Consider the following 13,176-nt stretch of genomic DNA (forward strand, 5'->3'; position numbering starts at 1 on the left):
ACAATTTCCTAAAAAATCTTAATCAATCGTGCGAGAAGGAGAAGTAGAGAGAAAAATTAAGAAGTTAGAACAAATCCCCTCCTTGAGTTTAAAGACAAAACAGGCGAGGACTGACTGTCCCATTAGATCCAGAAAATAAAGATGGTTGATATTTCAGGCAAGAGGTAACAAATACCTGATACAAGAAAAGAAAACCAGGAGAAACCACCTGGGAACCAAAATAAAGGCCCCTCCTTTCCAAATTTAGGTTCACAGACAAAACTCCAGCCTCTTAAATGCAACATCTGCATTTTCCACCCTCTACTCCATAAAGAAAAAACAAACAAACAAACAGGAAAAACAGACTAAAATCGGCATTGTTTCTCAGCACAGAAATGTTTTACCTGCATGAGCTTGGTGTCATGTCCAGTGTAGACAACTATGCCAAAGCCCCACTGAGTGTTTCTAAGCTGTGTGCCTCTCAATAAGATCTGGTCCGGCCCAAGGGCAACGGGGCTAAAAACAAGAAACAACATTTATATTCAATGAGAGTTCAAAACAAATGAGCATGAGCTTCCCCCTTAAACAAAAACCCACAATAACTGAAGTGCTTTCTTTAGTTGAATTCTGACTATTTCACTGGGACACAGGGGCCATAAAAGTTACCACCGGCTTAATCTACCCCAAAAGAGACCCACACAGAAAGGCTGACCTCATCCATTCATCAACACAGAAAAGGTTTCCTTTCTTTTTTTTTCCTTTAAAACATGAAGAGGAAATATTGTCTCTTATAACTCTATTAGGAAACTCAATATACAAAAAGGAACTTGCTAAGATAACCAGAAATTTATTCATTTGGGAAAGTCAGTTTATAGATTATACAAAAAACAGAAAAAAAAACCAAAGCTATAATATCAGATCTGTCAAAGATGACTTCGTTAAATAAAAGCCTGAGTGAAAATTTAGAAATTTAAAAAGATAGTCTACAGAATGGCTCTGCGGACTGCATGAAACCGAGAAAGCTGTCACACTTAGAGTTGTCTTAGGTTGATTCCTATGGCTGGGTCCTTCCCTTTGGGTCTGTTCAAATGTGAAGGTGGGGAGTGCTAGTAAGAGGCATGATGATGAAAGATGAGCAGAAGAGAGACACTGCAGCCCAACGTAATGACAAAAAATGACTCAAATGATAAACCAAATGCCAAGAGGACAAGGACGACAGAACATAAACAGGGCCGTGAACATTCTAATGGGAGGGTAGTTGTTCCTTTCATTTAACTTGCTAAAAGCATAGACTACTTAGAAGAAAGCAAAAAGATAAATAAAAAGGATGTTTCTCTAACAACTGTTGGCCTTTATACACTTCAGACACCTCTCTTCTGCTTTTCTGCACAATTTTATGCACCCAAAACCAACTAGTCTTTTACCTGATGGGTAACACACACAGAAAGACACACCAGGTGAGTTTTGTGAAGCTCATTTCAGACCCTTGTGACATTTTCTTGCCAAAAGTCAGGTCTTTCCTTACATTTCAGGGAAGGCTTAAATTGATTTAAATGGTGTTTCGAAAAAAGCTCAACATAGAGAAATCTGTTTTAAAACATTATGAAACCAAAAGATAAACTGATATTTCCCAAAGCTCCTATATATAATCCTTAAGTCACATTAAAATTAAAATTAAAATCACATAAAAAAAGATTAAAATAAAAACCACTAAGACAAGAGGAAGTGGTACCTTTTCCCATCCAAGTTCAAGTTCCCGGTGAAGTCGTAGAGGTGGCGATTGGGCCCTTCGCACTCTATGGTCCCAGACAACTTCATCAGCACCTCCCTCGTCTGCATGTCCGCAGTGTGACTCAAACCCTAAAACGTTCAACCCCAAGAGGAAACTAAACACAACCTTCCAGGCTTGGGAACAACACTCAGCACCCCTACTGTTAATCAAAGGGAAGCCTGAATCAACTAAAATGGAATCATTTGGGGGGAGGGGGGTCCTCAAACGTATCAACCCCTCAGGATGGATCATAGGTGGCTTTGGCCACAGCAACCGAATAGAAAAGGTTCAAAAAAATTCAACGAAGCAGAAAGTCAAGACTCTACTACTATGCTGACACATTCATACTAAAGTCATAATTTGCTGTTGTTCAGTCACTAAGTCCTGTCCAACTCTTTGAGACCCCATAGATGGCAGCACACCAGGCTTCCCTGTCCTTCGCTGTCTCCCAGAGTTTGCTCAAACTCATGTCCATTGAGTTGGTGATGCTATGCAACCATCTCATCCTCTGTTGTCCCCTTTTCTTCCTGCCTTCAATCTTTCCCAGCATCAAGTCTTTTCCACTGAGTCAGCTTTTCGCATCAGGTGGCCAAGTAATGGAGCTTCCGTATGATAATTAGCACACCAAAACACCTTACAGAAAGCATCCTTCATTAGCGGTATCCTGACATGACCATAAACACAGAATAAAGTACCCCTTTAATACACCGTGATGTGTAATGCCCTGTGACTCTTCTCTAAAGAGAAAAATAAAATGTCTAAGCCAAATATCTAACACAGAAATGAAAAATATGTGGACAGAATCATCAAATTCCACTTGGTATCACAGAAAACTGAAGTGTCAAAATGAATCATTGTTCATTGAAACTTAAAACTTTTCTAGTAAAGACTAATCTCCATTCAAGAATTAAAATATATGGTACGAATAGCTTTATTTAAGGCATGGACATTTTGTACACTGGAAATCTAATCTACTACTCTCTAGAATTAGAATCTCCATGAAAACAACAAAGTCCAGTGAGGCGCCCAGAGCCCATCTGGGTCCTCTGTCGCTGCATGTGCTGCCCACTGCCTCTCCCAGGATCCCTTTCCAGCCACCCCAACAGGTGGAGAGTCCAGTAACATGTAAACCAAGACATGGCTCCCTGCGTGGCCTGCGCTCTAATGAAGCCCACTTTTTCCAGTTTTGTCATCACTCCCAAGGAATCCCTCGCCTAACCGTGCTCTTCCCATGGATCCTATCAGGGTGAAGGCATCACCTTTTGTGACAGAACATTTTGTTCCCTCTGGAAACGGCACCGACGGTTAACCTGTAGGAAGCGCCTTTACAATCTGGGCTCCGTGATGATGCAAGTGGTAAAGGGCCACGTTACCTGACGTATTTTAAGGTTCGTCTCCCCGTCCAGATTGGCTGTTTCAACGTAACACATTGCCTGAGGTTCACTAAGGAGAGAGAAGACGAAACAGCCAAGTTGAGTAAGGTCCACTCTGGCACTTCACAGCTGACAGAGCCTCCGCCACGGAAACTCTGCTGGATGGACCCTCACAGGGGTGTCAGAATCGACCAGCGCAGGAGCAGCGACTGACCAGGCAGACAGACGGACACTCTAGTCCAGTGATCCGCCCACAAGGGCTGCACACAATGGCACCTGACCTCACCTGGGCAGAAGTAACAGAGGATGAACAGAAGGGAACAGGCACGTGACGGGAAGCACAAGATGTCCCAGCTAAGACCGGCCCAGTGGGCTCAGGTGACCCTGAAAGTCAGAGGTCGGCTTGCCCTTGACCACAAGAGCCGCCCACACACAAGAGCCGCACACGCGGCTTCTGAACGAGATCACGGCCGGAGGAGCTGAGAAACCAAGGCAGGGGGTTGCAGGCCTTTTCTTTCTACAGTTTTTACTATGTCAATAGGCAACTCAACAGGCAACTTTTAAATCAAAACACCTAATTTCAAGGACAGAAAATTCAAAGAAGAAACGTAGGCATGGCAGAGACTACACCCCAAGTTTGGATATTCAGATCCGGGCAGCAGAGTTCGGGGTTAAGAGAACGGATTCTATGACCACCAGCCATGTACAGTCTCCTGGCGCTGCCCTTCCTGGTGGTGTGACCTCAGTCAGCTGTCCCATCTCTCTGTATCCCATGATTTCTCATGGACCAAGTAGGGATGTCTAGGGTTGGTGGGAAGATTACACGGGATGACGTGCTCAGCAGGTGTCTTGGCACAAACGCCAGCAAGCACACGGGAGACGTGACGTCTGCTCGGACACGCTGCCTTCAAACCAGGCTTTCTGAGGGTCACATCCGATCCTCATAACCCAAACTATCAAGTGATCAACGTTTTACTATTTCTGAGAGTTTCTGCATTACTGATCATTAAGGACAAACATGAGCCCTGCTCCAGTGTATACAGTGCTTTTCCCTCTCTACAGGCCTGGGGTGCTTTTATTAAGCTTTTTATCTCAAGGAGAAAATTCGTGCTAAGGCTTAAAATCTGACAAAATGAGTGATTCGGTCCCATAAAAGAAAGTCTGTCTGCGCTCAAATCACACACACCCAGTGTGACGCTGATTCCCAGCATGACATCGGTACAGCATCTAGTTTAACCTTGAGCTCAAGTTCAAGTGTATTCTTATCCTGATTTGGGCTTTTCTTCTCTGATAGATGTTTTTATGTGTCATCCAGGGGAAAGTCAAGGACTGAGATGTCTATCATTTATGCCCCTTAGTGATGACACCTCTGTGACACAAATTATCTAGAAAATAAGGCAATGATGCCTGGACAGAAAGGGAGCAAAATATGGACCATCTGCAGGTCACATGGACGTTGAGAAACGCCTGTGGTCTCTGAACCTCTAGTGAAGGTAGGCCTGGATTCTGGGGAAGGCTACTGGGCTGGACCCTCCATCAGAGCTGGTCCTCAAGTTTCAGAGACTCTGTGACCTTGATGCTACTCAACACACCACTCCACTGCTCTGAAATGTTTCCCTACCAATGAGGAACAGCCCAGAACAGCCATGAGATGAAAACGAATCAAAAAACAGAAAAGTTCAGGAAAAAGTACAAGGTGAAGGCAGGACAACGCAAAGGAGTAAAAAAGGAGGAGAGTGGGAGGGGGTGGCGACCCGGAGGTGGATGGAAGGTGACCGGAGTCCTCTCCAGGCACCAGGTGACACTCTACTGTTCTCAACACCAACTTCAAAGCCCTACCCACGAGCCCACCTGACCTGGAGGAGAGCAGGACCACGTCTGCTGGAAGGTACTGCCCGTTGACGACTTTGACGATGTCTCCCACGGCCACCTAGAACCCGGGGACAAGGACACAGACGCATGAGAGACAAGAAAGCGCAAAGTGGTTAAACATCTGGAGGAAAAATTACTGTGTAACTGTGCCATGATGTTTAAGGCAGAGAAGCTCACATTCTTTTCCTCCACAAGAATAAAAACATTTCAATACAGACAAATGGTAATACTGCCTTTTTACAATGATGCTGAACGCAGGAGCAGAAGAGAGATGAGTCAAAATGACCAAGGTCTCACTTTCTCACAGCTATTCATCCACTTACAAACACACGCATGTCCATCCCCACGGCTGTGGACAGCAGGGCGAGTGGCTAAGGGCACAGATCCAGAGCCTGCCTGGATCAATCCCCCTTCCCCAGGGACACCCCTTCCTCGTGCGTGTAAACATCTGACGTTCATATCCAATTTAAAGGCAAAAGAAAGGCAAATAATTAAAGGAGATCCCATAATGATGTCAAAGACGACACACACCTATTTCAACAACCAGCACAACCAAAAGTATTTACGAAAACTGAAAATGTTTTCTTAATATAAAAACATTTTATGTGAATAGTTTAATTACACAGAAAATCAGAAGCATTTAGTTAAGGAAAAAAATTGAAAGGAAAATTACTCATGTTTTCAAAAGAAAAAAGGCCATGAATTTTTTTTTTTTTAGTTCAAAGTGGGAGGACAGGGAAATTATGGCTTTCCCTTGTCTTTGCTAATGGGGTAGAAATGCTTCTCAGATTAAAAAAAAAAAAGTACTAAAAAGTTTTTTTATATATGAGAAACTACTTACTTGGAATTTCATTTGAAAATAGTTTTCTATCTGGTGTTCTTATGTGTGGTTGTCTCTTATGTGTGTAAGACTAGAAAGAAACCTAGAGGAAGGTTTCTTTAGGAGGGAAAGAGCCCACCAACAGTCCCTAAATCCCCTCTTGCCTCACTGGGCTGCTCATAGTTCTGAATAAGCGCAAAGGAAAAAAGAGCCAGGGTCACAGAGACCCCCCTGAAGCTGCTGCTGCAGCTGAAGAACCAGGACATCCAACTCCAGCTTCCAAGTCTCAGGCTCGAGTCCCGTTGCCTGGGGACCTGAGAGGCAGCCAGCTCCCCAGGCCTGACCCCCTTGCCCCGCACATCACCCCAACCTCTCATCACCTGTCCTCTCACACCTTCTCAGCCTCACTCTGAGCAGCTCTGCGGATGCACTGGCTCTCCATCCACCTCTAATTTCTCCCACTTAGCTCTTCACTGCAGCATCTGTGAAGCAAGCCTTTCCTGACCTGAACCAGTGGGTCCAGACCAGGTATCCCTCCCTGACAGCCCCAGGCATCTGAAGCAGGACCCCGGCCCAGGGCTCAGTGTCCATACAGCATCCTGTTTACCTGCCCATCATTTCCACTACACCTGTGATTCTGGAGTGGGATTCCCAGACCAACAGCATCAACCTCACTGAAGAACTCTTAAAAATGCAAATTCCGAGGCCCCAGCCTGGAGTTGTTGGATCAAAGGGTCTGAGAGAGGAGTTCAGCACATCACTGGACCAGCCTGCCAGGCAACTGGGGTGCCAGCTGAAGCCTGACCACTTAAAACCCCTCCAAGGGCAGGTGCCAGGCTTAATTCTTATCTGCATTTCAGCTCCTAAGACTGCCTCTGGTCCATGCTCGTCATGCTTCATGCTAAGTTGCTTCAGTTGCATCTGACTCTGTGCAATCCCATGGACTGCAGCCTGCCAGGCTCCTCTGTCCATGGGATTCTCCAGGTAAGAACACTGGAGTGGGTTGCCATGCCCTCCTCCAGGGGATCTTCCCTACCCAGGGATCAAACCCAGTCTGTTACATCTAACCTGCATTGGCAGACAGGTTCTTTACCACTAGCACCACCTGGGAAGCCTGATCCATGCTAAGAGATCCAATTAAACAAGCACAATGCATATTTAACTGAAATAAAAATGTATGTGGCAAAGCATATAACAGGTATTTATTTTGTTTTGTTTTGTTCTCCTCTCAGCAAACGTGTGTGGGAAACAGTAATGAGATTTAGGAATCTGAATCCATCAGCTCCTAGATCCAAAATTCTGAGCTCATCACTCCAATTTCAAGTAGCATCAGGAGATCCCAAATAAAATAATTCTCCACTCTGGCCAGGATGACTGCCTTTCCGGGGAGGGGACGGGGAGTGGCAGCAAGGACTTTAGGGAGAGAAAAGCCATTCCTCAGTGTCTGGAGGTTTTTGAGTTTCTCTAGTACTGGGAGCATTGCCACCCTCTGCAGAGGCAAGAACTTCCAACCACTTGACCAAGGGCCATCCCACTTCCAAATGAGATCCAAGTGAGATCAGTTAGTATTTACAACACAGGACCTCTGGGTGTCTATCAGGTTAAGGTGCTATCATGTAACTCTGCTGCTGCTAAGTCATTTCAGTTGTGTCCGACTCTGTGCAACCCCATAGATGGCAGCCCACCAGGCTCCCCCGTCCCTGGGATTCTCCGGGCAAGAACACTGGAGTGGGTTGCCATTTCCTTCTCTAATGCATGAAAGTGAAAAGTGAAAGTGAAAAGTGAAAAGTGAAAGTGAAGTCGCTCAGTCGTGTCCCACTCAGGGACCCTATGGACTGCAGCCTACCAGGCTCCTCCATCCATGGGATTTTCCAGGCAAGACTACTGGAGTGGGTTGCTATTGCCTTCTCTGATCATGTAACTCTGCTGCTGCTGCTAAGTCACTTCAGTTGTGTCCAACTCTGTGCAACCCCATAAACGGAAGCCCACCAGGCCCCGCCGTCCCTGGGATTCTCCAGGCAAGAACACTGGAGTGGGTTGCCATTTCCTTCTTCAATGCATGAAAGTGAAAGGGAAGTCGCTCAGTCATGTCTGACTCTTAGCAACCCCATGGACTGCAGCCTACCAGGCTCCTCCATCCTTGGGATTTTCCAGGCAAGAGTACTGGAGTGGGGTGCCATTGCCTTCTCCGGAGGCTTAATGTAAGCCAGTAACAGAGTTAAAAGAAAAGAACTACAATGAAGGCTGCATTACCACATCTCGAGCATCCTGGAGGCTCACAAAGTTATAGAGACATTTTGAAACATTGTTTATTAAGTGCTTAGCAAGAGAAACTATTATAAGTCACCCTTCTAAAACACAGTCTTCTGAAATGAAGATAGTCAGCTTTGCATCTTGGAATCATGAGTCACACTCCAAGAACATCTTGTGACCGTTAAGCTCCAGTCACAACAGCGACTCCCTGAAAAAGCCAACTTTAGTAGGCATGAAACACCCAGATGGCACAGCAGATCCTTTCTCAGTCTTCTATTTATCACTAGCAACCACCGAATCACCAGGCCGTTCTCAAGCCCTGCCAACCCCAACTTCCAGGCGTGTGGATGCAAAGCCTTCTTGCTCTCATAAAGCTAAAAGCATCAACAACTCTCAGCCTCAGGACCAACATAAGACGATTCCAAACCCTGACTCCATCACTTCAGATTTAGTGCTAATCAGACCCAAACCCTTTGCACCAAAAATGTCAGAAGGGAGAATCTCAAAAGTGAAAAAAAAAAAAAACTTAAAAAAATTGAACTGACACTAAGATAGCAACAGAAGATGAGAGGAAAATGTTTCTTGAACTGGGTTTAGGAACTAGAGAATGCTGTGAATTTTCAGAAACATCCATCAAGAGCAATGAATTTCCCAGCTCTGAGCCGACATGGGAGAACACCTAGAAGATCCAGGAACCAAGGATACACACGCCCGTTCTAGGGAAGTCTCAGGGGAAAACCACACTGCCACACTTACCTGAAATGGACATGGCTTGTGTCTTAACACAAACTGGATTCCAAAATCTACAGTAACAAGTAATTACAAGTCTCCAAGCCAGTACTTGCTGGCATATCTGCCATCACAATATTATAACTATCCTCCAATTAAAATACACAAATTTAAAAAATAAAATCAGTCTTTACCTCTTTCCACACAATGGTTTGCCACATACCATTCCTTAACACTGACAAAGAAAAACAAAACAATGTATTGGTTAATACCTATGATAATCAGAATAAGACCAGCTTTCCAAACTCCAAAAGGCTCCTTTTAAAATTCCACTGATTAATTCCAATACACCATGTCCTTAGACATAAAGGTGTAATACCACCACTCCCCAAAACAGAGCCCCATCAAGATACTTACATACCATAATATACAGCAATGCACTCACATAAATACATGTGTATGCAAGGAAGTTACATCTATGCATATTTAGCCCATATGAAGTAAAGGACATCACTGTGTTGCTGCAAGATTTTACCAAAACACATATGCACCCCCTAATAACACAGAGCTACTGTTCTAGAAATGCTAGAATAAGTAGACAGAGGTAGGGAGCAATTGCAAAGCCAGAGTATAAATGCTTTGACTTTTTATGGACATAAAGTATGTCTCGCTCCTGAAAACTACCATCTTTTCTTAAATTCTACACAAATCCTGTTCAAATCTTAACTACCAGGACTCACCTTCTGTTGGACTTGTCTGACATTTTGCTATCTTTAATGTATTTTATAGATTACTTCCCTCAATTTATCTCAACACCATTAACTACCGATTTAAAATTCCTTAAATGCAAGTTTTGTTCTTAAGTTTTCTAGCAGAAAAAGTGAGTCAGCCTGGAATCTTACCTATGGTTTTCTTTTTGTTAACTGCATTGTCTGCCTTATGTCGCTTCTGTTACAGAAAGAAAAAAAGATGTTAGTTTCAAAAGTTCCAAATGAATAACTGAAACAGAGAACAGTAAGACTGGGCAAAAACAGGACAAAGAAGGCAACTGGCAGGAACCCTAATGTCCTAAAATTCAGTTCGATGGTCAAGGTCACTCACTAAATTCAGAGGCTAACACAGTAACAATAGATGAGGTTTAAATGCTTGTATTTTGGCTATCGCAAGGAACAAGCACTTTAAAGTATAAAACTTTTACTCCTAGATTGTTTTAGATTGAACAAAAATAATTATTCTACATGATTACCAGCAAACAACTGAGTTCATTTTATTGATAAAGAACTTTATGGATAAAGTACCTTGGCTTTGATTTACATTGTATTTATTCATTTATCTATTTCCAGAAAAATGTGTGTGCACGTATGAGAGAGAGGAGGAGACAGACGGAGAGGAAGGGGAGAAGAGAGAACCAGAAAAGAAGACAGAAAACAGAGGAGAGTTTGAGCCAATGAACTTGGAGACACTGAAACAAGGACGAGAGGGAGAAGAGTCTTGTAAAAATAACCTCAGTGCTGCTACTCTGGACAACCTGACATCAGTAAACACAGACTGAACTACTTCTGTCCCACTGTAGGGGTATTTCAGGCATTGTGTGTGCACATTTTCTTCCCCAAAATACCATCACAAGCCTTGAGAGGCTGGTTAGCCTACAGACCAATTTTTCTGTCTTAAAGATTCCAAAGCAACAAGTAAGTTGTAAGTTACAGTCAATACTATGTTGTTATTATCCGAAAGCAAAAACTTACAAAATCTTCTACAATCTCTTTGATGCCTGCGATTGTTAAAATAATGATCAATGGCACCAGGGTGGTGTATCTTCCTGTTGGAGATACATCTGGAATTTGCTGTAAGATAAAGAGACCAAAAGTAGGGACTGGGCACATTAAAATCCTCTCCATGAAAAAGGAAATACAATACTCACTCCTCACTGTAGATCTATTCCATTTCTGTTGCAAAGTGATTACCTTATTTTAAAAATTAGCTAAGTGTGTTACATGTCTTTAACATTTTACCCAACATCTCTGTGTTTGGGACAAAAACAGGGTTAAAGTGGGACCCCACAATCATGTTTCAACGCCTCTTTTCACAACTGCAATTCCCTTAAGCAAACACCTAAAGAACTCCACCTTTATGCAAATATCGCATTCATGCAAACAGTGACTGGATGAAGGAAGCAAACTTCATCAAGTATGACAACACTTTCTCAGTTAAGTGACCTTTCAGCAAGAGCTTATTTTCCATGCAATTAAAGCTATGAATTTTATATAAACCTCACCTGTAATAAGGCAATGAAGAGGAAGAAGGCATTGGCAGCTCTCCTGATCTGCTCGTACAAGAATCGAGGTAGAAACGTCACCACGCTGTACTTGGCCGTGCTGTGAGGGCAAGCGACAACACTGCTATCAGGTAGAGACAGAAATTCTAAACAACGAAAACAAAGATTCCAAAAGTACACGAGTAACTATAAGAACAAAATATTTCAAAACTTGGGATAAGAACATTGCTGTGCTGGCCCGCTCCTACGAAGCTTCATAGTGTAAAAAGACACCTTTCCTAAGAAAATCTTCTGATGTGATCTTGACTTTCAAACTTTGATGGATATGTGTTTGATTACTGCCACACGGTGTAAGCAGGGACATGAACCCACCTTCTGGGAGCCTCGGGCTGTGAACAGAATGTCTTTATCTTGTGTCAAAGATCACAAAACAGAAAGAGGCACGCGTTCCCAACGCAGTAAGATATGAACACAGAGAGGTGAAGCATCAGCTGAGAAACTCACAGTCAAGGGAGAATTATCACCTGGGATTGGTGATCCACTAGAATTCTCATCACACAGTCGCTGATTCAATGTAGAAAGTCAACTCTGCCAAGCATGGTAACAGGTGCATGGTTGGCCGTTTAATGTACCTCTCTGGGCACTCACCACAGACACTTTACCCCACTTCCACACACCCTTCACTCAGACACGTTCATCCACATCCCAGCTTCCCCGGCCAACGTCCTGTGCTTCCCTGCGGTGTCTCCAGGACTAAATGGTCCTACCCATCTTACCCTCCGTGAAGTCTGCTCCAGTTCGAAGGCTCCTCCCCCAAGTCACAGTGTGGTGTTTACACCTCCATTTCATAGTCTCTGCTTTGCTTTGTATTATATTTATCTACTCCCAGAATAGACTATGGGAATAATAAGATTATTTACTTTATGAAAAAAAAAAAAAAAGAAATAACAAACCCAAAATGGGGTCACTTGTGCTCAGCCCACATCTCCAAACCAAGACTCAATGTCAGATCTAACGGATGAGTTTCAGCCTCTCTCAGGAATGTATTCTCAACCAGTCTGGAATCACCTGCTGCACACTCGCAAGGTAATCTGCCTGACAGACCCCCGTGCTGTCCTCCCAAAGGAAGGTGACCTTGTCCCCAACACCTATTCTTTGCTAGCAGCCTCTTTGCCTGCTCCTATCTGCTTATAAAAGTCTTCCACTTTGCACAGCTTTTCAGAGCTCCTTTCTATCTGCTCAATGGAATGCTGCCCAACTCGTGAATCATTGAATAAAGCCAATATGATCTTTAAAATTTACTCACTTGAATTTTTTTTTAAACAACTTCGACTTCGTATATTCCTGGCACGTAGCAGATAATCAATGAACCATAAAATAATGAAAAGGCCTGAACTGAAGATCTGAGGGATAAAATGAACCATGCCTCCTTTAGCTGCTCAAAGGCTCATCCATAAAAGTACCTGCCTAGGTCCTAGCTCACCTTCTGAAGCCCACTTTTATCCGAGGTACAGTCTCGAGAGATTTTCTAGGTTTAAAATACACTGATGCTGAAGCTTAAAGTCCAATACTTTGGCCGCCTGATGCGAAGAACTGACTCATTAGAAAAAGCCCTGATGCTGGGAAAGATTGAAGGCAGGAGGAGAAGGGAATGACAGAGGATGAGATGGTTGGATGGCATCACCGACTTGATGGACATGAGTTTGAGCAAGTTCCGGGAGTTGGTGATGGACAGGGAAGCCTGGCGTGCTGCAGTCCATGGGGTCACAAAGAGTCGGACATGACTGAACTGAACTGAAAAGACACCTCAGTTAGAAGCACCAGACAGAAGAGCCAAGGGCTCAGAAAATAGGCCACCTGAAGCACCAGTACTCCTGAAAGACCTGGCAGTGACCAAACCTGGGAAGGCAGAAGGAAACATGAAAATGGACAACTCAAACAGCACAGCAGCCAGAGGCCATCTGATGGAGCTGAGAAGCGGCTCTGCGGACCACCTGTGGCCACTGCCTTAGGCAAGACCAAGAACAACAGCCTGGGGCTTCATTATACAGTGATTACTGTCATCCTTGAGTTATCTTTAGCCTTCTTCTGCGCACGGTGCTGT

At 43.9% G+C, this 13,176-nt stretch overlaps 1 protein-coding gene across 3 annotated transcripts in view; it reads right to left on the minus strand.

The window, feature by feature from the left end:
• LOC133258395 (phospholipid-transporting ATPase IB) overlaps window positions 1-13,176 on the minus strand; it is a 492,425-nt gene that overhangs the window by 382,946 nt on the left and 96,303 nt on the right. For all 3 annotated transcript variants that reach the window (XM_061434934.1, XM_061434933.1, XM_061434935.1), the window contains exons 3-10: window positions 11,073-11,172; window positions 10,543-10,641; window positions 9,700-9,745; window positions 8,992-9,032; window positions 4,980-5,053; window positions 3,124-3,193; window positions 1,712-1,839; window positions 384-495 (exon numbers count right to left, since the gene is read on the minus strand). In XM_061434934.1, coding sequence (XP_061290918.1) covers window positions 384-495; window positions 1,712-1,839; window positions 3,124-3,193; window positions 4,980-5,053; window positions 8,992-9,032; window positions 9,700-9,745; window positions 10,543-10,641; window positions 11,073-11,172 — 670 coding nt within the window. The remainder of the gene's footprint in view (window positions 1-383; window positions 496-1,711; window positions 1,840-3,123; window positions 3,194-4,979; window positions 5,054-8,991; window positions 9,033-9,699; window positions 9,746-10,542; window positions 10,642-11,072; window positions 11,173-13,176) is intronic.

Source organism: Bos javanicus, chromosome 12 (genome assembly GCF_032452875.1).
Source record: "Bos javanicus breed banteng chromosome 12, ARS-OSU_banteng_1.0, whole genome shotgun sequence".
Lineage (NCBI taxonomy): Eukaryota > Metazoa > Chordata > Mammalia > Artiodactyla > Bovidae > Bos > Bos javanicus.